Below are 27909 nucleotides of genomic sequence, written 5' to 3' on the forward strand. Positions count from 1 at the left end.
GTTATCTCTTGCCTCAGTCGATGGAGAGAATCTACAGTGCCTCGCATGTCCCTGGCATATTAACAGATGCTCAGTAATGGTTTACTGGATTTACAATGATCACCAAAGCTCACATAATTTTAGCACTCCCATGTTCATAAAGTGGAAGATTTTACCTCCGTTCCCTTCTCATCCCTCCTCAAGGAAGCAGGGGTGACTTCTTTGGGAGAAGGAGAGGAGTCAAAAAAGACTCTGGGATTGGGGGCTCGAGCAGCTAGACATATGGGAGTGTCATAACATAAGCTGGAAAGGCTGAACGTGGGACAGGTCATGGAGGACAGCTGGGAAATTTTGTTTTGGATGTGTTAAGTTTGAGATGATTTATAAAATTTGATTTGCTAAGACCATCAACGTTTTTAGCCTGTCAGATTTCACTTGAAGGGGTTTCTGTTCTTAAGACAAAACTGAAGAATGTGGCCAGCCTGGGACAGGACAGAACACTGACAGCATTGAGGCTCTTTCCTTCAAAATCACATCCAGGCAACGTGAGACCTTGTAGTCTCTGTGGTTGTTTTCGTTTTCCCTTAAATTATGACTTAGGTCTGGGGAATTATAGATAAGGAAAAGTTAGACGAGAGTGCTGGGGTAGGGAGAAGAGAGAAGAAGAACGTGCAAAAAAGTGCAAACTCTCATTTCTGTTTACTTTGAAAGGGAGCTTTCTCGGAGGGCTCTGGGGTCGTCAGAGCAAGTAGTTGGCTGTAATTTCATGTGACTTCTGTACTTCACCGCAAAAGAAATAACATGTTCATACGGCCTGTCGCATTTCTCTCTGGAATCCCTGTGTTTTTGTGTTTTATTTTCCCAGTCTCCTCCAATGGCCCCCATTCCATAGCCCTGTGGCTTGGCGTTGGCTCTAAGAGGGAAAACAATTGAATTCCGAAAGCCTTTCTAACTGTGGCCTTAACTGCTTCCATGGTTACCTCCCATTCCTCCATTTTGATGTAGATTGTCCTGTTTTCACCTTAACTTGTCCCCCTGAGATCCAGGGTGGCCGAGTATGGGAGCCCACGGTGATGATGGACCTGATTGCTTTGTTGGCAGGATTTCTTGGACTTTCTGCTCATGTCAGTTGCAGGTCCATTTCTCTGGGAAACATTTCCATCTTGTGTCTGAGGAGCTGTTTTGAGATCTGGAAATGGTCTGTGTGGTGTATGTCTGGGGCGGCTGCTGGTGGTAGTGTTTCCAAGCAGTGTCCTGGAGATGTTCCCATTCTTTTTTGAGTGGGGAAGGATTGTATGATCCACAAGACCAGGCTCACTGCAAGTATCTCTGATTTCCTTGTGTTTTCTTTTCTCAGACCCGTGGAACACTTTTTCTGTGAAATATTTTCTAAGCCTGTTCTTGTCATATCTTCTAACTGTGAAATGTATATTAACTGGAGTGCTTGGAGAATCGAATACCTGGTTAAATTGAATCTTCAGGGTTATGACAAGTAACCACAAAAATCATTTTGCCTCTCTCCCTGATTGTTAATATTTTCCCCAAAATGTATGTGTTCATATTTCTACCTTAGTCAATAGAATATGGCAAACAAAACGGAGTGACTTTGACGATTTGTGATTTTGACTTTCAGTTAACAACATAATTCTGAAGAGCAGCTTCCCCTGTTTGAGCTGGAAGGAATCTGGTTCAGTCCCTTTACTTTACAGATAGGCATCTGAGCCTGGAGAAGTCGAGAGCTTTCCAACATCCGCTGTTGCCACATCCAGGTCCAGAACAGTGGTCAGGGGCCTGGACTCTGGAATCAGGCCAGTTTGACTCCTGCTCTGCCACTTAGCAGCTGGGTGACTTGACACCTTGGAAGTGTCAGTACCTTGTTCAGTTTCCTCATCTAAACGAGCTAAATGAGGTTAAGTGTTCCCCACTAAGTGGTGTTAATGACAGTATTCATTTGCTATGGCTGTGATAATAAAGTTTCACAAACTTAGTGACTTAGAACAGTCAAATTAATTTTCTTATCGTTCTAGAGGTAGACATCTGAAATGGGTCACACTGGGCTAGGATCAAGTGTTGGCAGGGTTGGGTTCCTTTTGGAGGCTCTGTTAGAAGAGAAGCCATTTTCTTGCCTTCGCCAGTGTCCCAAAGCTGCTGACCTTCCTTGGCTCATGACCCCTTCCTCCATCTTCAAAACCAGTAACATCCCCCTTAATCCTCTGCACACTGCCATCTCTCCGGTTCTCTCCTGTCTTCTTCTTCACCATTTGAGGACCCTTGTGGTTACCTTGGGTCCATCTGGACAATCTAAGATAGTTTCCCCAGCTCCAGGTCATCTGATGAGCAACCTTAATTTTATCTGCAACTTTCATTCTCCTTTGCTCTGTAACCTCACATAGTCACAGGAAGGTTCTAGGAATTAGGACATGGTTGTTTTGGGTCACCATCCTTCTGCCTATGACAATTTAACACAGGAGTTCGATGATTTCTTAGATCTAGTGTGAGAATTAAATTGTCTAAATGCTTGAAAATTAAAGATGAAGATGATGATGATGATGATTTACACCATTTATCCTTGAGAACAGCCCTGTAGAGGCACTAATTTTATCACTTACTCCCAGATGAGGAAACTGCAGATTAAAGGGCTTCTGTAACGTGTCTGTAGGTCATGCAACCTGGATTTGAATCTGAGTTGGATTATTCCAGTCTTAGTCTATTCTGCTTTGATGATGATGATGATGATTAGAAACCAGATCTCTTAGTTAAAAGCCAAATACTCTCTAAATTAACTATTGTTACCTCCCAGTCATTGCTAAACACACATAAATACACAGGTAGTGCAGAAATTTCCTGCTTAAACACCTGCTAGAACATGTTACTGGTTACCTGGCTACTACTGACTTCACTTACCTCTACTTTCTGGATAATGTCCCATTGCAGCCACCTCAAAATACAGTATTGCATACAGCAGCTTCAGATATTTCTGCTTTTATGGTATCATCACCCTTACCAGCTCCTTCTTTCCTTCCAGGACATTTGCAAATCACTTTGGTGCCACCGAGTGGGCCACAGGTGTGAGACCAAGTTCATGCCCGCAGCGGAAGGGACCGTTTGTGGCTTGAGTATGGTAAACTGCATACTTGTTAGTTTTTAGTTCCAGAAACTTGATCAAGTGTAGAACCCAGACTATTTGTACTGTGACCTCAACATGGCATGCTTTAGCTGCGTGTATTTTCTGGCTTCTCTGTAAATTAGCCAGCGTATTTAGCAGCTTTTTAAAAACTCCATGCTAATATAACTGAGTTGGCTCAATTGTGTAAAAAGGTTTGTTCTTCCCTTTTGCGTTTGTTTTCCATTTTTAGATGGGGGCTTGGGTCAAAATATTTCTATTTCAGTGAGTGGGAGGGTTTCATTGTCTACTGTTTGCCTTTTAAACTTGATTCAGGGAGCAGATGTTTCTTTTAGTAGCAAAGTAAGGACTGTCCCTCCATACAGAGCCTCTACCGCTTACCTCACAGGACCAGTCATTGAGCTTCTGTTACTCCAAATAGCATCCCATCCCTTATAGCAACATCTCTTGAAGAGTGAGCTGCATCTCCATCTAGGCCGTACCAGGAAGTCTTTGCTCCCAAGTATCTTCAACCCGAAGAGCCATTTCCATTGCAGAAGATGATGGGAGATTTCTGTGCTTTGAATGAAGGACTCTCATATGTTAGTTTCCTTTTTTTCCCCTTTCCGCATAGAGTCTGGAGGGGAAGGTGCACTTGAGGTACTAGTCAATGATCCAGATTTGGGGCATAACTTTGAAAAATCGTGACGGGGAAGCCGTGAACGATAAGAGAACTGGAGATGTTTCAGGTTTTTTGGTCTCTGCCATTGGCTTTCTTGAGGCAGCCAAGCCTGTAAGGAAGAACTGGCCATTTAAAGTGAATTCAATTCCACCAAAATTGATTGATGGGAAGATAGTAGTGACCGGAGACTCTAGGGCAACAGGGATAAATAAAGTTCCATTTTACTTCTTCAAACATTGACATTCCAATGGGGAAACCTGTGAAGAAGCCAATAACTTTTTTTTTAAACATACCTTCTTCAAGCACATAGTTGCTATGAAGGCCCAAATAAATGACAAATGACTACTCCCGGGAATTAGCTGTGCACTTAGAATAAGTGGCACCCTCAGATGGATGTTGGAATTTCAACTGGAAGTTCTTCGGGTGAGTGAAAGAGAAACTTTCAGGAAAGATCAGCAATAAAGGCAAAGACACAAAATAAGTGAATGTTCAGAAAATGCTTTCTGAAGTCTGTTAGGGCACCTGTTCAACACCTCTTAAAAGATTTGTGATTTGTAACTCTTCATTTTAAAGAAAATAAGCATCTGAAAAATTGAAGCATCATGGGCAATTCTAAATCAGATGTCCTGGTCTTAGGAAATCCCGATAAGGATTCTCATTGAAGACGTGCGGAAGACTGTTTTAGCTGTGATGGTACAAAACGACAAATGAACATATAAGTCACGCACAAAGCATTTTTATTTTTGAAGCCTCAAAATTTAGAACTCGCAACTTGAGGATTAGTGGGCATTCTTTCATTAGGAAAGCAACGGCATTAGACACAAGAGGGAGGTGTGAGAAGATTTATGTAGCTAATGAGGAAAATGTGATAAATGGTACAGGTCTAAGGTTCATTATATAAATACACCAGGGATCTAGCTCTGCAGGGACTAAAATTCCTCTGGATTAGACTTCAGTTAATACAGCATGAGGCAAATCAGGCCAGAAATGAGAAGATAGAGGTCCTAATACCACTCACCCCATCTCCCTATTTTAAAATACCAGACCACGGTTATATACGCTGGGGGAAAGCCCTCAAGTGTCAAGTCATCGTTAGGAGAAAACATTCCAATAGCTTTGACCCATCATCAGTCCAGTGTGATTACCCTGCACTCGTATGTATGGTTCTCAGAGTCTTCCTTCCCTTGGGGATGGAATTGGCTACTTATTAGACCATAAACTTCATGAGGCCAACAACGCATCTTACTTATCTTTACCTGGACTGTCTTGCAGAGTAGCGGTCATGCCATATTTTGTTTGTTTCTTTCTATATGACTGAAACCCACCTGAATCCTCCCTGGTCCTTCAGGGATATTTGTGCCATGAATCCTGGGTGAATTGCGAGGATGTGAAAGTCACATCGTTTTATCTAGATGATGTATCCAAGGAAAGAAAGTTTTGTGCTTGCTGTGTCTATCATAAAAGATACTTGCCCCAAACATGGGCAAATGTAATTTGAAATTAAAAGCAGTGATAGAAATATATATGGATAGCTCCACATAACTATACATGTTTATATATACATACATGACATTTTATATGTAGAGTTTTACATGGATGTGCAGATTGTGCGTGTATGTATTTCTGTATGTTCCTGGTTTCTCTGCTGATTGAAAAAGCCAGAGGAAACAATCTCTCAGCAGCTTAATACTAGGATCAATACTGTAATAAAAGGAAGGCAAATTAATTGAAGGATTGGAACAGACCTAAAAGCTGTATTTCTAAAGAAAGAAATTAGAGTTAAGATGCACAGTGAGTAATTTGCCTCCACGGTAAGAAGTCTACGTGTCCTGCTCAGGAGCTTAGGCTACTGAGTTTAAATCCAGTCTCAGCTCATTGGGTAGTTAGCTGGGTAGCATTTCTTTGCTAAATTTCTCTCCTTCAGAAAATAGTTATGAACTGCTAGGTGCTTTGTGAGGGTTCTAGGTAGGTAGTGTGTATGAAGTCTTCCCCCATCCTCCAGCCCATTTTGTTTTTGACACCTAGACGCAACTTAAAACTGTATCTGCTTATATTGTTGTTGATTTTGTGACAGCCACTGAGCTCAGTCCAGGAGAGACCCAGCCGTTCCTGATGGGGAAGATGCAGATTCGTGCTCATGACTGACAAAATCCTCAAATGACCTATTGCATGCCCACCTCAAAGTTCCCCACAATGTTATACGACTGCATGTGAACTCTGAAGTGGCCGTTAATCCAGGGAAAAGAAAAATGAAAAACAGAAGAATTAATCAGCACATAGCAAAACTTTGAAGAAAGGAAGCAAGAACTTGACCTAGACAAAGTGCACTAGCAACCAAGCCTCACGAGATACAGCCACAAAGCCAAGTCTGTCACAGGGGAAAAGTAGAGATTTGAAAGCGACACAGCCTCCCCGCAATTCTGTAACCAAACCCCAACTCCTCCGCAGAACCTGGCTCGGTCCAAACCCCAACCCTTTGGATTGAATTGCAGAGGCTTTTAGGAAAGTGTGCAGTTAGGCTAAATCATGCAGAACTTGCTCATCATAAAAGCACCGCAGGAAAAAAAAAAAACCCACTCCCAGCAGTGAAGGCAACCCCCAAGGACAGAGGTGACCAGCAGAGCTGGACTGGATTGCAGAGGAGAATTCAAGTGGAAAGGCTGGCACAGAAAACAGCTCTGGCCTGGGCTTGAACAGAGCACCAGCACAGGAGAGACTCACAGCTAACTCAGAAAGGACGCTCAGCTCAAAGTCATCAGAGGGTCCCCCGTAGGGACCTTTCACATGGGCAGAAGGGCAAAGGGTGTGACCTGTAAGAGCAATGTGCATAGCCTGAAAGCTACTCAGTGTCATAAGAAATGCTCGATGGGGATGGTTTGGAATAAAAATGTATGCAGAATTAGATCTGTTCTTCTGATGTGATAATCATCCAGGGTGATACATTCTGTGTTCGCATCTGAAAAACTGGTTTCTCTGGAAGGAATGAGTCCAAGTGTTCTCTAAGCAGCGTTGTTTCCAAAGGTCAGGGAAGGCTCTGTGGTCGTTCTGTTTGCACTGCCTCCCTCTGTTGGGTGGAACCATATCTGAACACGTCACCTGGACAGCTCACAAACCCTGTAATACTCAGCCGGCCAGTGACAGATGCCCCTTTTCTCTAGATGTCAGCCTTTCAAAATGCACGTGGGGCACCCCGTGTTCCAGCGCAGCCGGCAAAGATGAGAATTCTCTCACCGCGTCTGAGCCCTCCCGTCTGCCACCAGACTTGTTTTTCCTGTTACCCTGCAGGTGTTCGCAACCTCCTCCTGCTTTCCCAGATGGACTCTTGACGGGAACATGTCACTTTTTTTTTTTTTGCAGTGGTGTCGGCAAGGCCAGTGTGTCAAGTTTGGGGAGCATGGGCCGCGGCCCATCCATGGCCAGTGGTCCGCCTGGTCCAAGTGGTCAGAGTGTTCTCGAACGTGCGGTGGAGGTGTCAGGTACCAAGAGAGACACTGCAATAACCCCAAGTAAGGCTCTGATGAAAGGTCAGCACGTGTAAGGCGTGACCCTTCAGCCTGTGACGTACTGCACATTTGCTCTGTTTTGCTCACGCCCGTTTTCAAGCGTAGTTTTCTGCTATCTGGCTAATAACACTTAATAAGTGTTTTACTGTTTGCATGTAAATGCTACATGCACAGGACGAGGGAGGGGGTCAAACTTCGGAACAGCAAAGGAGTTATTCTCTGTGTGATTCTGACGATCAGGGACTCCAGTAATGGTGTCAACTACTTTCTGCATCTAAATGAGAGCTACACAGTCACCTAGCCACGCACCTGGGATATTATAGAGCAGGGATGCATGGCTGGTGGACCGTGTGTGTGTGTTTCAAACTGATGAACTGGAGAAAGTATGCTGATTTTTGCCTTGCAGGAATGTGCATCCACACGTGTTGACAGATCTGCCTGACTTTTCAAGAGAAACCAGAAATCCGAAAAAATGCTGTGTGTGAAATATCCCAATTTTTAAAATAGTGACAACAAATTCAATTTTCTTAAAAAGAAAGAAAGGGAGGGAGGGAGGGAGGGAGGAAGGAAGGGAGGAAGGAAGGAAGGAAGGAAGGAAGGAAGGAAGGAAGGAAGGAAGGAAGGAAGGAAGGAAGGAAGGAAGGAAACACTGTGAGGACTAATCAAAATGTCTCTGAGTTGAAACTCACTTATGGGCATCTGTGGGCACCGTCTGGTCTAGTCATACTGGGATTCTGAGCTGCTGCCTGCGCTCTGTGAAAATGAGGGTGGTTTTGTGTCACTTTTCTCTCCTCTGATCCCCACATGAGACATGTGTGATGTTGAAAGAGCCCAGACCTGGGAGATAGAAAGTTACGACTCTAAGTCCTGGGTCTGCCATTAATTAACTGTGTGGCTTTGGGAAGGTCACTTGAACTTGGAGGTTGGGTTTATGCATAAAATGGAGATAATCCCACCTTGGATAGTTTGAGGGGATGAGAAGTTGTGTCTGTAGAATGCCTCACCCCCTGGGGAGCATCCAGTGGGCATTCACCGAAAGATTCAGGGGTCCATGTGGTTTTCATTATCTTCATCCTAAACTCACCAGGAATGCAGGTAACAGAGGGTCAGCCCTTAGAAGGAGTAGGGAGAGGCTTTATTGATGAAACTGGACTTCAGAAAAAGCCATGGAGTGAGAAGGTGATGGAAGCTTGTGAAAATAGTAGATTTAGTTTTATTTTTACAGTTTTTTTTTATTGAACTGGAGTTGATTTACGATGTTAGTTTCAAGTGTATAGCAAGGCAATTCGGTTATACATATACATATATATTTTTTTTGGATTCTCTTCAATTATATGTTATTACAAGAAATTGAATATTGTTCCCTGGGCTATACAGTAGGTCCTTGTTGTTTAAAAAATAGTGGATTTAGTTTTTCAGCATATAAGTAGTGGCATAGCACGGAGATTCGGAACACAGACTCTGAAGCCCAGTACCCTGGGTTTGCCTCCTGGCCCGCCCCTTCCTACCTGGGTGGCCATAGATGACTTATTCTGCCTGCTCTAGGTCCCTCGTTTGTAAAAATGGGGTGATGATGGTTCCTACCTCACCCGAGCTGGTATTTGTAAAACGCTTTTAAAAAGTGCCTGGCATGTTGTAAGCACTGCGTAGAGGTTTGGTGGATTGAGGATTTAAATAAGTAATGAAACTAGAGCAAGAGGAAATTTTTAAGACAAATGGTACTTCATCGGAGTCAGCATCTGAGCTGGATCCAGAGGCCACTTTGTTCCAAAATACAAGGAAGGATTTGAGATGCTTTCACCATGGTTTGTTTGGGTCCTCTTTAGAATGTCCCAGGCTGATGTGGGATTTCTCAGCTTTGGCATTTTAGGCTGAAATTGTTTTACCGGGGGCAAGGTTTGTTCTGCACACGGCAGGGTGTGTAGTAGCACCTCTGGCCTCTACCCACCAGATGCGAGTAGGATGTCTCTCCCTGCCCCCAACCTCGAAACTGTGACAGCGACAAAATCTCCAGATGTGGCCAAATATCCTGTGGGGAGCGAAGTCATGCCCAGTTGAGATGCACTGCTCCAGTCAGACCCAATAACTAGGCAGGGAGGTTTGTCATGCACGTACAGTTTATACGAGATTATTAAAGCCACCCTCCCCAGACTTTGAATGTCATCCATGTCTTGGATAGAGTTGCTAGAATCATCACACTACTTTGCATTTTTGCAGCGTGTTTCACAGATCTGGTTTTCATATATCGCAACATTTTACAATCATGGTATTTTCCCAGGAAAGAAATAGATTACCTAATTTAATAGCTCTGCTGGTCAAGTGCATGAATGGCACCCCTGAGGTTTAAATTAAAACCTCGCTTGTATCTGTGGGATTGAGAACTCTCATCATAATAGGGCATTGTTCGTGGAAATATCATACTGTAATTTTGGAGATGCCTAATAAAGAATTAATCACTCGAGAGCTTCCACTTGGTGCAGTTTTATCATTTGAAACAAGATTCAGGCTCATCAGGACTCTGCTGGCTTTAATTATGCACCAAGTCACAAGTAAAGCAAGTAAACCAACGGCTGTCTCACGACAATTGAATCCCTTGTTCTCCATTCTTATTTCCCATTGTTGTAGTAAGGCTGTTTTTTTCTCCCTGTTTTAAGTTCCTAATTTCTGTCTTTCTTCAGTTTAAACATTTGGTCTGTTCAGATCACTCAGCCTGAGCATTTTCATTGTTTCACGTGAAACGCAACGTGAGCTTTTCTGTTCACATAATGATGGTTTTCCCAGAACCTATTTCATTTCATTAAAAAAAGAAAATGAACTATTTCTGGCTGATGCATGGATGTATCAAACTTTTCAGCTTCAAAAGAATTGAAAGGTTACCTGGTTCTGGAATGGCCGATACCAGACACATCTGGCCCTTCCTTGATGTCTCAGGTCTGCAGAAGACCTTCCTAATTGATCGGAACCTTCTCAAATCACTGCTGCAGGCATGTGCCCCCAATCAGGCCAGAACAGATACAGGAGTTGAAACCTGTTGTTTGATCCAGTAATTCTGCAAGTGGGCAACCAGGGGAGGCAGAGGGTCCCTTTCAGAGTAGAAGCCCTTGCCCAGGTCACTGAGCCGGCGATGGGAGCGTCAGACCAAGATCCCACTGTCCTTTGCTATTTTCTTCTGGTTCCGTGTAAGAGAGCCTATTGAAACCCCTCTAAACCCTGTTTAAGGAAATTAATAGTGACGATTAAAATAGTGATAGGTAAACATGCTGAGGCATTCTAGAATTTTCCTAAAGCATGAGTCTGAGAAAGAATCATATGCCAACTAGAGTCATAGCTCTAGCTCTAGAATGATCATTGAACCAAATCTCTGGCTGGTTTTCCACCCGTGGTTTCCAGGCTCAGCTGTTTATTAGAATCACCAAGTGTGCTTTAAAAAAACATGGATTTCTTAAAATTAAAAAAAAAACACCGATTTCTTGATATTCCTTGATACTCTTACTGAGAAAGTCTATGGAGGGGTCCAGGAATACATACACACACACACACACACATGAATACACACACACACACACACATATGTATAAATTATCTGTATGTAAATATATATGTATATATAAAAATATATGTGTGTGGATAGGTGTATGTATGTATATATACATATTTGTTAAGCAGAGCTTCTCAACTGATTCTAGTGATCAGCCAGCCAACATTATAGCCACGTGTAGTCAGGACTTGATAAATTCCGCAGAAGCAAGTATGGGTATACTTTGTAGTAGTTTAATATAAAGACAAAGTCATGTTTTGCCTAGATACTGTTTTCTGACTGTTTATATTATTGTTTTTAATCATAAAAGACTTACTATTTGCAAGGGACACCATGGTAGAGTTTTCTCTTAAGCTGCAGGAAAAAAAAAAGTATCTGTATTTGAGGGTTTGATGGCCAAGTCAAAATTCTTGCCAGTCACTAAAAGCAGAAAGCGTTTTAAAATAGTTACCATTTATTTGTGCCAGCTCTGCTCTAGACTCTGCTCTCAGTTCATTACAAACATTCTCTCCGGCAATCATCACAGCTGTCCTCATTTTACAGATTAGGAGGTTAACTAAAATTGCCTAAAGATGAGCTGGGAGAGGCAGAGAATGTTTACATTGAGAGCTGCTCCACCATCAAAGGCCAGCGTCTAACTTCCGGGCATCACTGCTCCCTCTTCGTCTTCTCCTTGCCTGGTCCTTCTTTCTTAACTTACATAAATGCAAGTAGAGCAGAGGCGAAACAGCACCCAGGAGAGTCCAAAGGTCTGAGGTTGAATTTGAATTCTGTTCTGTCTCTTTCCGGCCGTGACCTTCACTCAGCAAGTTCTAGAAGCCCGACCAGCCGTTTTCTACTTCATCTCTATAATGAGGGGCTGGCTGTATAACCTTTGAGGTCTTCTCCATGTTACAGTTTCTGAGTTGAAGAAGTAATGTATGTGGCTTATTTGTAAAAGCTCAAAATGAAGCTTATTTGTAAAATCTCAGACAAGAAATTCTTACACTGAGAAAGTTTTAATTAAGCCTTGTAAAGGTGACCAGCAATAGAGGAAGGCTGTCACATGACACTTGAAGTTTTTTCTAAATGCCTTTCAGCTAATGATTTAAGAAGTCTTCTGGGATTCGATCTAGTGCAGTGACTGCTGAATGTTTTAGTAGTTGCTCCAGAATGTTTTGAAATAGCATAAAAATCTCATGCTGGTGGGGCGACATTTCCCGTTTCTGTTGAATCCATTTTAGCACGCAGTTATAGGAGGATTTGATAAAATATGTCAAAGCAAATCCAGGGGTGTTTTATAGCATTCTTGTGCTTCCTACAGAGACAAGGAATTTTAATCACATAAATTTATGAACTTGGAGCCTTCTTTCGTGTTACATGTTTGCATTGAGCTTTTGTAGGAGATGATCTATAGTTGGGTTTTAGCCTTGGAAGAAAACTACAAAAAAGTAGGAACGAAAAGAAGCAATTGCTCTGTGCCTGGAGTCAGCTGAGTCAGACATGATTGTAGCTTTTAGTGTGGTGGATGCTCCTTTTTTCTTTTATTCTGCTTTCTGGTTTTTGCAGTCTTCCTAGCACGGTCTTAAAGAGCTTGCCATCAGATCATCATTATTTATGTTATAATGAGAGTCCCTCCTCTGGAAATCCACTTCCCATTGTGCTTGGCAGGAAAGGAGCAGGCCACCTCCAACGTTAAAAAGTGATTATGCAGATGAAAACAAGGCGATATCTTTTTTTTTTTCTCAGAATTTGGAATCCATTAGGATAAAGCACACATGAGTTTAACAATCATCAAAATATCAGCTCAGTGACGGACATGGCTGGATTAGAAAATAGGACAAGTGGTGTCTTCAGTGTCCTGACTGACCTTCTATGTAATGGCAGGTGCATTGCAAACTGTAGGAAGATGAAGAGAGTGTTCAGGGATGGGAAGCAAGCTGGAGAGGAAGTTGGGTGTGCATTTGAAGAGTGCTGATGCCAACAAAAGGGGCATGTGTGTTTGCAAGTGCAGCACACAAGCACACATCTACATTAACAGGAACATTTAGGTGTAATTACAGATTCCCTAACACGTGAGATGATAATGATGAGTGTCAAGAATATGCTTTTATTGGTCTTTCTGGAAATCACTGGAATGTTAAAACTGAATCAGAGACGGCAAATGAGTTTGATCTAACAAGGCAACTAATGAGCAGTGATAGTGGCTGTTCAAGGGTTATGTTGAGAGAAGAGAGAAAAGAAAAACTCCTGGATTGATTAGTTATGTCTGCCATGGGTGCAAGAAGGGTTGCACCATGTTATATGCTACATATTTCCATTCTTATAATAGACTGTATTCGCTGCATACACTGTGACAATGACCATTTTGATTGCCTTTTCTTATAATATTGCCTGTGACTACTTGTGAGTCTTTGATTGCTAGTATTCGTGTTCTTTGATTTTATTTTTAGACCTCAGTATGGTGGCAAGTTCTGTCCTGGTTCTAGCCGTGTATATCAGCTGTGCAATATTAACCCTTGTAACGAAAATAGCTTGGATTTTCGAGCCCAGCAGTGTGCAGAATATAACAGCAAACCTTTCCGTGGATGGTTCTACCAGTGGAAACCCTATACAAAAGTGGAAGGTAATTTGGTCTCTCTGAACCTCAAACAAATATGTCTCTACGTGAACAGTAATGTGAGTGAACAACACAGAAAAAAAATTGCTGCCTATATAAAAGAGTTTCAGTGTTTACCTTTCATTCCCAAGACCTGTCCTGGCCCCGTTTTTCATTCAGTTCCATGGGTTTTGTTTATTTTTCCACACTTCTTTTTTTTTTCACAAGACGCCCTTTGCCTCCCACATCTTTAAGCTGAAGCATTCATGTGTTTGGAATGTACTTACGTTTCTAAACTTACCTTTGACATTTCAGCAATTAAGTCTCCCAGGGATGATAATTGAAATTGGTATGAATTGTCCAGACTAAAAACTCATGAAACCTTGTATGCCCCGTAGAGACGCCATAGTCGGTAACTGACATGGTAGATAATTACAAACACGGGAAAGCCGTGTTCACACACACACATCCTATGAATAAAAAATGTCTCAATACTAGGTTCTTGGTACTTAGTATAACTTTAATGGCTTATATTTTATCTTTTACATTCGTTTGTTTTTATTTTGCCTCAGCATCAAAACATTTATTTTAGTTACAATATGCACAGAGTACAAGTACACACTTTAATGTACTTTCTGTTACCTGTGCAGAAGAAGCTGTCACTGTTCTGGGTGTTTTCTTTCCATCATTTCCATTCACATGCTTTATCAGAACTCACCCATCTTCCCTTGGAAAAGGGGACACAGGTGAATCCCAACTGTGCATGAGTAGAATGGGAGGGGACTCAGTGATAATTCATGGGAAAGACGGCTGAGGGCTGTTCCTGTGCAAATGCTAAAAATGAACCTGTATTATCATTGACCATAAAGGAGCTCATGTCTTCAGAGACATCATTATAGTAAGTAGCATCTCCGAAGCAAAGGAGGTGATAGTGCAAATTTGTTCAGCGCCAGCCCAGCAACCACAGGAGCGTGGATCTGGTTCTGGGTCCAAAAGCTGTTTGTCGAAAAGCATAGATCAAGCAGACATGAAAATTCTGAAATCTGTGTCTTAGGAGGAAGCAATGAAGGACTGACAGATGTTTACTATAGGAAAGAAACGAGTTACCTTCAAAAATTCAAAGAGAGATTTAACAGAAGAAGGTTTCGATTTACTTAAAATTTCTTCCAAGAGCAGAATTAAAATAGGACCCAACGCTCAATTAATAGCTACATAGTATTACATGATGTGCATAAATGGACTGCAAGTTATCCAATTGTTCCTCTGGTCTTTTAGGCATTTGTTTATTTTCTGCCAAGTGTTGCTGCGGTGAAGATACTTTTAGTTCATTATACTAAAGAAATAATCATGGAGGCAAATCACACACACGTATATATATTCTTTTTCAGATTCTTTTTCATTATAGGTTCTTGTAAGATACTGAGTGTAGTTCCCCATGCTATACAGGAGGTCCTTGTTGTTTATCTGTTTTGTATATAGTGGTGTATCTGTTAATCCCAAACTTCTGAATTATCCCTACCCGCCCCCCAACTTCTTCTGTATTTCTAACATACTAGTTCCTAAACTTTCCCAGGAACCTATACTGGAAAAACTGAACTTCCTAGAACTTGTTAATTCCTGGGAACGGTGGAGGAAAGAGAGGGTCTGTCTTCCAGCTCCATAATCTCACATGCACAGAGTAGGAGGTGTGAAATAAAAGTGTTGTTAGAAGAAATTCCTGGATGAGAGAAAAATGGACTCCATCCACATGGCTGCTTGTTTGAACTAATAATTGCACTTCTCTCCTATTTTGGCCTTTGTCTTTTTTTATTGGGACGTTCAATGAAGCACAACCATTTGCAAGCTGTTTACATGTTTATCATAAGACTGTTGTCAGGGATGTCAGGTCTCATGTGGGAAACGTCATCTGGAATTCCTGGCCAAAACAGAACTCTTTCTATTTAAGAAATTGGCATAATAACTCCTTTCTGATAACAAGAGCTCTGTAAAGATGATACGTCTTTATTTTTGCCTGTGATACCAGAAACTTCTCAGGGACCTAATGGTCAGTAGCAGTTACATTTTTAGCCTCAATGTTTATTTTATTCACTCCCTCTTCATGATATGATTCTTTTCTGTATGTTTTATAAACATTATTGACCATATGCCTTTTTTCCAAAGTGCCTAAAATTTTCCCTCTTAACAGACCGAATAAATATCTAAAGTAATCCATGTCCTAAGTCAGAGGAAACTATGACCTTTGGATCAAATCTGCCCCGTTTTTTAAGAATAAAGTTTTATTGGGATTCAGGAATATGCCTTCATTTACATCGTGTTAATGGCTAATCTTAGGGCCTGTGAAGCCTTAAATATTTATTATCCAAGGAAGGTAGCCACACAATCCACCAATCATGTGTATTGTGGCTATTGCTAAGGATTAGATAAATAAAATTCTGAGGTATTCATGTTAAAGCAGATTTTATATGGATTGCTAAAAGGAATTCATAGTTTTAAAAACCACACACATATGCACTTGTCCGCATCCAGGCACACCCACCCACACAGAAGACTGTACATCACATTGTCCATCTTGATCACAATAGCTTTCTAGAGAAATATAACTCATCCTTTTGGTGGTCATGTCATTTTCCTATGGTTTCCTCCTGACCGTGTCCTCTTTTGATCTCTTTGCTTCTAGAGGAAGATCGATGCAAACTGTACTGCAAGGCTGAGAACTTTGAGTTCTTTTTTGCCATGTCCAGCAAGGTGAAAGACGGAACTCCGTGCTCCCCCAGCAAAAATGATGTTTGTATTGATGGGATTTGTGAAGTAAGAGAACATTTCTGCTTCAGGATGTACAGTCATGCTTGTGTTGCTTCATATCAAGTGTGAGAAATGTTACAAGAGATTCCTGGGTCTGGAGGAATGCAGGTGGTGTAGGGGAGAAGGGTGCCATTTTCAAGTTGGATGTGAGCCCTGTCTGCAAACTCCCTCTTAGTTTCTGCATGACCCCCATCCAGTGTTTCAGTTTCTCTTTCACTCTGCTTCTACATACGGCAATGACAATGTATCCTACTTTACATAGTGGTTGTAAACATTAAATAAGAAATGTAAATAATAGTAGCAGTAAGCTTTTCTTGCGTGCTCATTAAGTACATTCACTACATGACTAGAATCTCAGCAGTGTGTTTGGAAATAGCACTTCTGTTTATTTCAGATTAGTTTTTCTTTCTCTTTGGGTATCCCCTTTCTCTTTTGTTTTAATTTGGTTGTGAGCTCTGATCTTTTAAGGTTGTGTGTGTGTGTGTGTGTGGTCCAACATTTTTATGTTTCAGTGGTAGAGCTCGCCTGAATAAGTCCACCTGCCATTAGTAGCAACAGTCACTTTTCATTCCAGTTTTACAGATGAAAGCTCTAAGCCTTGGATAAGTTATGTGAGTTACCTAATCATACGTCTAGTCATGGCAGAGGAACGATTTGAACCCCTTGTCAGTCAGACTCGAGACTCTGCTTTTAACCATAAAGTTGCCCTACCTTCCTAATGTTCTATAAATACGGGAAACCGTGTACCTCTTGGTTATTCTAAGCTGCCCACTTCTCTGATCTTTGATTTTCTCACCTTTTTTTTTTTTTTTTTTTTGTCATAGCCAGTGGGATGTGATCATGAACTTGGCTCTAAAGCAGTTGCGGATGCATGTGGTGTTTGCAAAGGTGATAATTCAACTTGCAAGTTTTATAAAGGCCTGTACCTCAACCAGCATAAAGCAAACGGTAAGAGATACTGCAAGTTCATTGCTGGCACTAGCGGGACACACCCTTTGCTGCTGAACAAGTTTGAGTCGTGCTAAGCACAGCTGTGCCCTTTACTAGCTCCCCTGACGCACAGAAGGTGATGGCTTTTGATGCTTATGTGAGAGCATGGGAGGATAGATGGGTTTTTAGTGTGAACAGTTGCACCAATACATGCATCCCAGAGATGTGTTCCGTGAACGCCTTTGCACTGAACAGTGTGAGTACACTGACCGGTCTGCCATGTGCCTCACATGCAGTTGTTAAACAAAGAACGTATTATGGAACTTTGGTGGTCCCCGCTCAACATTGGATGAGTATTTGAAGTGATTATCTAACCATCTTGAGTAGAATTGAACTTTAAGCCCAGCCTTCTGCATATCGCTGTTGAGGATAGATAACTCCAGGTTTCTTCCAAATAGATTAAAAATAAAAAGCATTCTTGAGTGTCGTAGCTTTTGTTGTTCCGGAAAGGAGAGAGTGTTTCCTGTCCACACACATGTGCTTGAGAAAAGTACAGACATTTTCTCTCTGTGGTGTTCCTAACTCTTGAAAAATGAAATCATTGATTGTTTTTACTTCATAAGAATAGAAATAAATATGAGTTCATGATTCAAAACTCCACTCTTTAAAAATAGACACTACCTGTCTCTGAGCCTGTCTCCAAGGCGTGGTGTGGACAACAGAAATGTCCTATTGTTTCCATTTAGAATATTATCCGGTTGTCACCATCCCAGCGGGTGCTCGCAGCATCGAAGTCCAGGAACTGCAGCTGTCCTCCAGTTACCTCGCCGTCCGAAGCCTCGGGCAAAAGTATTACCTCACGGGGGGCTGGAGCATTGACTGGCCAGGGGAGTTCGCCTTCGCAGGGACCGTGTTTGAGTACCAGCGCGCCTTCAACCGCCCCGAACGCCTGTCCGCGCCGGGACCCACCAATGAGACGCTGGTCTTTGAAGTAAGTCCCTTCTGTTTCTTCAGTTCTTGGTGCCTCTTGCTGAATTTAGAGTGATGACCCCAATTTGAGCTACTTAACTCCAGTCCTTCTAGTTCATATTTGTTTCCTGATAGGTTAAATTTCAAAGTACAAAGGGAAAAAGACAGCACCTCCCTTTGGGGGAAGAGGGCAGAAACCCAATGGGTGTCCAAGAGAATGTGTTTATTTTCACGTTCAATGCTGACCTCTCACTGGTACATGGCTGTCCTGAATGCATAGGAATGTAGGAGGAATACATTTTACATTTTTCCAGTTTGTCTCTGTCTGCCGTTTGGATTGTCCATTGAAGATATTCATCACGTAGACCCACTGGCCTAGGAGGCAGAGGGATGTAGGAGAAAACACTTGCTTGAGTGTCAGGAAAGTTTCATCATAGCAAACCCCCTTCCTTTGGTGGATGGTTCTTTCCTTCGAGGTGAGAAAAGAAAAAAAAAAAGGCTAATAATAAGGATAATGAAAACAGTCGAACAGTCAGTGTATCTGCAAATGACTCTAAGACAGTTATCATGGGACATTTTCTTTGGTCCTCATGAGGTCTCTGAGTTTGCTCTTTCCAGCGTGTAAAATGGGGTTGATCATTTGCTTTCAGAGGCACGTGATCTGCATGAGGTCACGGAGGAGCCACTGGCCCCCACGTACTGAGGACTGGTGCAACCAGGCACTGATGTCAGTTGCATTGAGCTTCAGTTTCTTACCTGCATGATCGGAGGAGAAAGCCTAACCTCACTGACTTGCCAGAAAAACAGGCAATGAAGTGGGAAGAAGTGTTAAAAGACTTGCATAACTCACGAAGCTAGGAAAAAAGCAGAGTAGAACTCGAATCCAGATCTTTTCTATCTAGGACTGTGATCTCGGCATCCAGTCCCGTCTTACTGGAAATCGAGGACACAGGAGCTTAATTCCGCTGTTAGCAGTAGTAGCAGGATTAGTGGTAGTGTTATTTCAGGTACTCTCCTTAAACACTTACTAAGGAAGATGAATAGAAGAGGGTAATTTGAAAATATGACTGCATGTAACTTGAGATTCTAAGTCAGATGTTGTACCACAGTTCGGTGAAGAGTACAGACTCGGAACTAGTTGTATAACTTGGGCAAGTATCTCAACCTGTGTGTCACTTAGTGTCCACATTTGTGAAAATGAGCAAACAATACTAGCTACCTCTTAGGGCTCTTGTAAGAAGCCTGTAAGATAAGTTCAGTGCTTACAGAGTACTTGGCACAACATGTTTGTAACCATTATCATCCTTTTGCCTCTGAGCATATCACAGATGTATTTTTAAAAATTTAAACCTCAGACCATAGTTAGTAAACGTGATCACAGGCCAAATCCTGCTTCCAGATATTCTTAATTAAAAAAAAAAAAGAATCAATGGTTTAATATCAGGTGATTTCTTATAAAAATAGAGATTTTGGCATCTTTTATGAAAAGGAACTTTTTAGCCTTAGTAGATATTTGGGTTGGCAACGCTGGCCTTGGGTCTTGACTGTGAGTTATCATCTCATGATCTTGTGAACTTGAGATACTAGGTCCTATCACCTCTCTCTGTCTGATTGAAGATCCTGCAAAGATTTCTCAACATTTACTCTGAGAGAAGCCGTCATTAGCAAACATACTTCCAGCCCTCTCTGGTCTTTGATTTCAGAAGATGAGAGTAGGGACCCCAAAGTTCAGGTAGTTCAGAGCTCCACAATGAATACAGCCCCTGAAATTGCACTCTAATTAAATCTAAGGTGTGGGAATTGAACTCTCTGGTTAGTTTTTGTCCAGATCTCTGGATTTTTTATTCAGTCCTAATTTTTTAGATGTGTATGTTTATTCTGTTTCTTTTCTATGAAACATCTGAGCAGCAAACGGCTTTTTCCTTTCTTTCAAAAAGATATATTTTCTTTAGAGATGTATATTTAGCTTGCAAAGTGTCGGTTTTAGAGCAACACGGCTTCATTAGTTTTGCCAAGAGACCTCTGATCCATCGCTGAGCAAATGTACACAAGCCAAGGTCTGTGGCTAGAAAATAACCAAGTCGGAAGGTGGGTGCCTCTCACGGCTTCTGCCGTGGGCAGCCAGGACCAAGTCCAGATCATTCCTGAGGAGAAGGATGGGTTTCCCAAGCAACCATTCTGTTGTTATTTCTTGCTCCAGTTTTGTTCATAAACACAGAGCCTGGTAGGTTTTTACAGTTCTGTTTGTCATTTAAGGTTTGCTGTGAAACAGACATTATCTGCAGGAAAACTACAGCAAAGAATAAGACAAGAAGGGATGGAAAGTGCAAAGCCAAGTAACAGAGTCCCTTCTGACTTTCATCTTTAGAACCTGAAATATCCCCAGTGATCGTCTGTGTTGATGAAATTAACCAGATAGTGGCATGTTGTCACTGAACGTGATGCCAGCCTCAAGCTGAAAATTTTTATTTGTGCTTTGCTTAGTTTAAGCATAACTCTTTACCTCACTCATCTGTATTACTGAGTGCTGACTAAAACTGTATCTTTGGAGTGTTCACCCGGTCCAAACATTTTCCTGATAATTCGGGGCTACTTTTGAGAAATGGAAGGATGTCTTCAATTGGTGCTGGAGTTTTCCAAAATTGGTCAGGTTCATCATCTGTCTCCTTGCAAATACAGGCAGCTCCTTGAAAAAACACAGTCAGAATGTAAGGAGAAATGTGGATAGCTCTAAATAAAATTATAAAAACTTAAAGTCTTCCTCAGGTTCAATTGGTTATGTAGTTTTTAAACAATTTTTACTATATAGATGGGATAAGAACTATAATAATATCTTTATTAATACTAAATTGTAGTTTCACCAGAGAGGAGTAAGGTCGTACTTGCTTAGCTGTTGTTTCTACAAAGTCTTACCTTATGTACACATTCTCCTTATAGATTCAACGAAAGCTTAAATTAATATCCTAGGAATGTGACTTGTCTGAAAATAATCTAGAGGGAAATTTGTATGGTTAAGTGGACATGCCTTGCTTGTATTTTTTAAAGGAGTTATGGTTTCATTCAAAACTTGCCATGACGTTAGGAAATTTTTAAAAAATCAAATCCAGTAACCTAGTATTATGTCTGTTTTATCTTTTAAAAGAATTTGGATTAATGACTTTAATATTTAAATTATACTTTACTGCCCTCAGGAGAACATCGTCAAATTTCAGGTCAGTTTTTATCACATGCTCATGCCTCTCTGAAATCAAAAGAACACAGGTAATTTTAAAAATTTAAAATCACAATAAGCAATAAATTACATTTTCTAAAACTAGGCTATATATCAGTCTCCAAGTAATCCATGGCTATATCCTTTAAAGGAAGTTAAATAAAGTTCATTCGCCTTTCCATACAACTATGAATTGAACCAAAATGAATGCTTTTGGAGCCAAAAATATGTTCACTCCAATATGCAGTGTTGCATGTATTTTACGACCCTGCGGGATGCTGAAATCTTTTAAGTGTGGGAATCTACTAAAATGGAAAATGCTGTTCTGTCCCCAGAAAGTGTAAGTCTGTGGAAGAAGGCACTTTTCTCTCGTGGCGCACTTAAAATTACTGCATGCTCACTAAGCTCTGATTAGAGTGTAAAATCCAGCAGTAAGGGTATGTTTGCCAAAACCTATGAGGCTGGCCTTGTCAGGATAATGTCCCTCTTTATAGCTCATTCATTTATATTAATCAGATCCTCCCAGTATCTTAGCCCATTCTATCTTCAACTACCTTGGCATGTATTGATTTAGGTAGCTACCTTCAAAGCAATAGTCCTCTGTTTATCAGATAAAAAAGAATTAAACTTTTGTTGAAAACAAAACCCATTCAATGCCCAGCCCCTATATGGACATTGGAGATACAGGGCTGGTTAGGACATAAACCATGTTGCCAAAACATTATGGTCTCAGGTCCTCAGGGAGCATAAAGAGTGAGTTTTGGAACGTGGATCCCATTCTTTTTGGAAGCAACATGGCTTAGAACAGAAAGCACCAGTATCAGTAGTTGGTGATGCGAGCTGCTTAGATACCACCACGTCACTTAGCGTGAGATGCTTACACTGTCTGGGTCCCAGTCTTCACGTTCGGGAAGTGATTTCCCCAGGCTAAACTGGTATCTTCTACTATATCCTGTAACACTGAGCTAAAGAATAGAATCTTCTTTCCAAGTTGAAAAAGCACTCCTCAAGACAATAAATGAATCGAGTGAAAGGGACTTTCTCTTATCAAAGTCAGGAGTGATGGGCCCAGAGGCCAGCTTCTCCTACCATTTCTGCCTTTCTGTCCCCAGCCACAGCCGCAATCTGAAGTTTTCTGAAGGGCTGAGACTTCTGTGGTACCCATCTGAAAAACCACTGGATTTCACCATCTTTTAGGACTAATCTTAGAGCTGCACAGTCAAAAGTTTAAGTACAGTGAAAGGCATTTAAAGTAGTGAAATTTGATCTCCTAAATTGCATTTGAGGAATCAGTGTACTTTCTACAAGGCTTGCCTTTCCCAGAGTGAATAATTTACACAGAAGAACTTGCTGACCAGTTAGCTCACAGTTGACTTGCTTTAATCTGGGATAACAGCAACTTGCCCTCCCAGGGTGGTGGATTTACCAGATCTTTTCACTTCTTTCTGGGTGTTTTCTAGTGCAAGGTGGGGGTAGTGCAGTCCTGGGAAAAAATGGGCTGCTGTCAGTTAACCCCAAGAAATCAGTGCGTGGCCTGACACCAAATAAAAGTGTCTTCTGTTTCTGGTTATTTGTATATGTTAAGACTTTATAGAATGTCTTCATAGGGAAGCTTAGTTTAAACTAAATGGAAAACAGACTTTCATTTTTATCACTGAGTCACATGCCCACCCAATTTTCAAATGCAGCCTCTGGTACAAACCCGCCTTCTCCTTGGAACCTGAACTCGACGTGGTCCAACATTAGCAACAGGTGGATGTCAGTTTAAACCGAGCTGGCCCTGGTGATTTCCTCGGTGGCCAAGGGAAATTCCTAAGGGTAATCAAGGATTTATATGATTGTCTGAGGTCTTAAATTTTTTAGGCATTATTTAAGCCCATCAATCATCTTGTTATTTTGAAGTAACGTACATACATACACATGTAAAGGACTTGGAAACACAGAGCTGGTGTTCATGACTCTGGATTGGATTTCTACATCACCCAGGGAAAACCCACTCATGCACATGCACACCCCAGCACAAAAAGAAATCAATATTGATCTGGCAGCCGTACACTTTCTGAGATCACTACAGACACAGTTATTATAAACTAGATAATTTTCCACGTATTTCTTGATTTCAGCTTATCTCCCACGACATGAGCCTGGCATCCAGTCTAAGGAATTTCTCACTGAAGTAGCGTGCTTATTAGTCATTGGAAAGATTGAAAAGTCAGCTTCTATTTCAATAGTCTTCAGGATGTTATGTATATTTATTTCACTGGGTTTAGGAGCACAAGAAAAACTAAATCTGTGTTGCTTCTGCACCTCATATAGTTAAATTGTGTGTGTGTCTTGAGTTAAATTTTGAAGTGTTAGCAGTGTGAAAACGGAAGATCAGGGTTGAAGTTTCCACATGACTTTGTTGAAAAAGAATCATTTAATCTGAAGTAGACATAGATAGGCGGGGCTTTTTGAGCATGGCAGAAGAAATGTCTTTCCATTTTGAGATTGAGATATAGGTAACAGAAGGTTACTGGTTTTGTTCTTTGTGTAAGTACAGTGCAAAAGGCATGTGTAATACATAATTCTAGAGAGTCTTGGCAATAAGAATTAAAAACACAAAAAATTCTTTTTTTTTCATGATTAGCAAAGGTGTTGACACCACTTAGAGATGATACATCCTTGAGAAGTGAGTGAAGAGTAGCTTTTTTACTAGCTGATGCTCCCTCCTTCCCCATCCCTCTTCCTCCCCCTCCCTCATCTCTCCTCCCTCCCCCTCTTCCATCTTCCCCTCTCTTTCCCTTCCCCCTTTCCTCTCTCTCCCTCTCCATTTTCTCCCCCCATTCCTACCCTTCCCTCTTCCCCCTCCCTCTTTTCTCCTCCTCCCTCCCCCTCTCTTCCCCTTCTCCCCTCCCCGTCCCCTCCCTCCCCCCTCCCTTTTCTTCTTCCTCTCCTTCATTCTCTGTCTCTGTCTCTATCTCTGTCTCTCTCACTCACACAACGATGAATGAGTCATATTTTCCATCAAGCTGTCATGCATTTGGAGAGTAGGTGAGGAAATTCATCATGAGTGTTTCATTATAAAGTAACTTCACCTCCCTCTGATAAACAGTGATTCAGGATGACACGATAACACAGGCTGCTAGTCTAAGACTGAAATAGGATCACCTGTGTTTTTATAGCCTTCCTTCTTTTTAAGGTCTTAAAAATAAAAGCTCTCCTTTATGTTAAGGTTTTTTTTTTTTCTCTCTCTCTCTATTAAGAGGCAAAAAGGAGTATTTAACCCTTTGCATGCTCATTTCCAGGGACTAGTGTGCCATGGAAGAATCGTGCAGCTGAAAGCTACAGCAGCCTTGGTACTGACAGTAAGTGAGAAATAGGTTAACCGCAGGCCAGTTTCAACACAGAAAAAGACATCTCAAGAAAATGACTGTAATAAACAGCTTCCTCCACGCTTTGGCAAAAGGACATGATGGGGCGGCAGGGGACCAGGTGGACCGGCACATTGATCAGAGAGCTGACAGTGTATGAGCATCCCTGACAGAGAGTTACCGTCTCATTTCGCTCCTTCCGCGAGACCCTGCTGTCTGAGTACTCCCCGGGGGGAAGGGGCTGAAATGAGTCAAGATGTGCCTTGAGATAAGATCAGCGTCAGGGAAAGGAGATGGGCCAAGGAGCATGGGCTGAGTGAAGACACGAAACACAAAAGAGGCAAAGAAGTAATGGAGAATTAATTCAGAACAGATGAGAGCGAACTCCAGACTCCAGAGGACGACTCAGATGTGCTTCTGCGAAGCCACATCATTTGTCTGGAGATGGCTGTTTGCTATTTGAAGTGCGGGCCTCCGGTTAATTCATGGCGAATTCTCCTGTGACAGGTCGGAGAACGCTATTTCTCTTCAGTAAACTCTGCGGAATGTTGACGAGTTGAATTAGCACTGTAGTCAGGGTTCGCCGTGTCGGCCCACACCTTTGAAGCTGCCTAACAGATGCAGTTCCAAGGCCCCGATCAGGGTCTTTGTGGCGCTGCGTCTTGTCAAATCCACCTCACTCACACCTAATAGCAGTGGTGATACCTGGTCGTGGTCTTCAGGCTTTGAAGCTTGAAACAAAAACAGTCGGCTGAGTTTTCACATCACAGGGCTTCCAAAAATCCCAGGAACATACAAAAACGTGAATTTGCACCACAAAACTGTCCCTTCCCTGACTTAGTCAACATGTAATGTGTGGCAAAATTCACCTGTATCAGAGAGGGCCAGTCTGTAGAGCAGGTTGTGTTTTGATTGTTGAAACAATGATTAAATCAAACATTTAAATACACAGAGGGGAAAATAGATTGAGGAGATTAAAAATCACATACCCTTAAGTCAGATGTTCAAGAAACATTTTCAAGTTGGAACCCAGTAGCACGATGTGACTATTACAACATGCTATTGAATCCCAGCAACAGCATGTTTTCAACAGTTCATCCAGTTTTTAGAATTTTAAATCAGAATGGCATTTCACAGCTGGTGGTGCAGTTTCGAGAGAGTTAAGATGTCAGGTTCTGGAGCTGGACAGTATCAGAGTTGAGCTCCCAGTGTTGCTGCTCACTAGCTACGTGACCTTGCGCATCGGTGCATTCATCTACAGTACTGGTACAGTAATGGCACTGTGCCTTCCTCATAATATTGTTATCAACGGTAAATGAGATCGTGCTAGTACAGTGCTTTGCCTGGCATACAATAAGCGCAATAAGTATTGCTATTTTTTAAAGCAATCAAATGCATTATTGAAGACAAGAAACAAGCTTCCAAGCATGTATTAAGTAAAATACTGATCTTTAAAATCTATCCATAATGCTTTAGTTTCCATGGGAGAATGAGGATGGCTTTAAAAGAAAAACAAAAGACCTTAAATAAGGAAACAAAGACAAAGCTGGTTGAAGGCATTTATAGTTTTCACATTAAAAATTAAACAGGGGAGCAAAAGAAAGAAAACTGTTTACTGAAGATTACTCAGTGTGTCTTTTGTTTTAACTTGGTGTGGTCCCGAGCAGAACGTGTGTCTCCCTTCCTTCAGAGGGCAGTTGGTAGAGTCCAGCCCTGTCAATGATTTTCCAACTTAAGGAGCTGTAAATTTTATAACTCTGCACCCTGCGGTCAGAGCTGCTGAGTGTTGTGTCTGAAGTCAGGTGGTTTGTGTGTTAAAGGTAGACATTAAACAGTTCTACTGAGGACCTGGGAGAATTTAAAGTGGTTGCTTGCCAGCTGTAAATTAGAGACCCAATGCCAGTTGGCTGGAAAATTCTCTGGACTAAGTCCAGTTAAGTAGACTGAATTGCTGGCGGTCTTTCCAAATTTGTGCATTTCACAACTTGGCTATACAGTCTGACGGGCGGCGTGGGGCGTTGTTACGATGTTGTGCCCTGCTGGGGGATCGGGGGAGGGCCTTTGTGTTCTCCACTGGTGCTGAGAAGAGTTACCGACTGCTCTTGACAGGGTCATTGAAAATGTTTTAAAATAGATGTGAGTGATTGGAATGATCCTTTTCAAATGACGTGTTGTCTCGGACGTGTTCGTTCCTCGGCATCCGCAGAGGCAGTTACAGTCTTAGCTGTGTGGTTATCACACATCATCCCAAGGTCCTCCTGCTTCTGAGCCTGGGGTGGGACAGACTGTGTTCAAGTTGATGGTCCTGTCCTACTGAGGTACTGAGGAATAGACAAGGCTGCCAAATTAGTGCTGATGGTCTCCAGCTAAGAAGGGTGGGCCAAGTCATTGTTAGACCACAGGGCCATTTAGAATTGAGAACATGTTTAATTGTGCCTTAAAACCAATGCAGGTGAGGAAACCTCAGCCTGAAGGTGGGGCAGAGCTGGCTTCATGGGTGTGGAACCTGCACTGTCACAGGGGACCTTATGCTCAGAAGAGCCATGTGTTTGGTTTAATGCCCTGTTGTCGCCAATTTGAAATTCGTAATCATTTTTTGAAACAAGGTGCCTTGCCTTTTCATTTTGCATGTGGCCCATCAAATTATGTAGCCATTCCTGGGAGGAAGATTGGTTTTTGTTTTGTTTTGTTTTGTTTTAACAAAGTCCGGTCTTTTTTTTTTTTTTTTTTTTTTGGATTGGGTGAAGGAGGGGCTCCCAGAGATTCTGTTAGACAATCTGTTTCAGAAGGATTGGCTGTTGCAGGCATCAAACAGTAAAAGATAAGATGACTGTTGTGTATTCCATTCTTGGTCAGTCTAGTCTGTTCCTCATAAAGGGTAAAGTAAAGGGTAGAGATGCCTTAATTATCATTGAGAAGCAAATAATATAATTGGCAAATACTCATCTTTTAGACACTTGATCTTGGTGTCTACTTGTTTAAATAATTACTATCTTTTAGAGGCCTTTATGAGCTGATGTTAGAATAAATTATAATGTCAGCTTTCTGCTGGTTTATACAAATACTGTCTTTTAGCTTACACGATGACACAGGCCACTCTCCTGTGAACTTGCAGATAGACAGACATTGTGGCCAAGTCAAGTCCTTTTGATTATTTTTTTAAGTTGAGAGTCTTCACAAACATAGAGAACAAACTTATGGTTACCAGCGGGTAAAGAGGGTGGGAAGGGATAAACCAAGAGTTCGAGATTTTTTACCTCT

General features: G+C 41.7%; 1 protein-coding gene across 1 annotated transcript in view; it reads left to right on the plus strand.

Moving 5' to 3' along the window:
* ADAMTS18 (ADAM metallopeptidase with thrombospondin type 1 motif 18) overlaps positions 1–27909 on the plus strand; it is a 71569-nt gene that overhangs the window by 17689 nt on the left and 25971 nt on the right. Inside the window, exons 8-13 of the mRNA XM_031458019.2 lie at positions 3005–3100; positions 7122–7270; positions 13238–13410; positions 16061–16191; positions 17010–17133; positions 17862–18106. Coding sequence (XP_031313879.1) covers positions 3005–3100; positions 7122–7270; positions 13238–13410; positions 16061–16191; positions 17010–17133; positions 17862–18106 — 918 coding nt within the window. The remainder of the gene's footprint in view (positions 1–3004; positions 3101–7121; positions 7271–13237; positions 13411–16060; positions 16192–17009; positions 17134–17861; positions 18107–27909) is intronic.

This window comes from Camelus dromedarius, chromosome 9 (assembly GCF_036321535.1).
Source record: "Camelus dromedarius isolate mCamDro1 chromosome 9, mCamDro1.pat, whole genome shotgun sequence".
NCBI classification, from domain to species: domain Eukaryota; kingdom Metazoa; phylum Chordata; class Mammalia; order Artiodactyla; family Camelidae; genus Camelus; species Camelus dromedarius.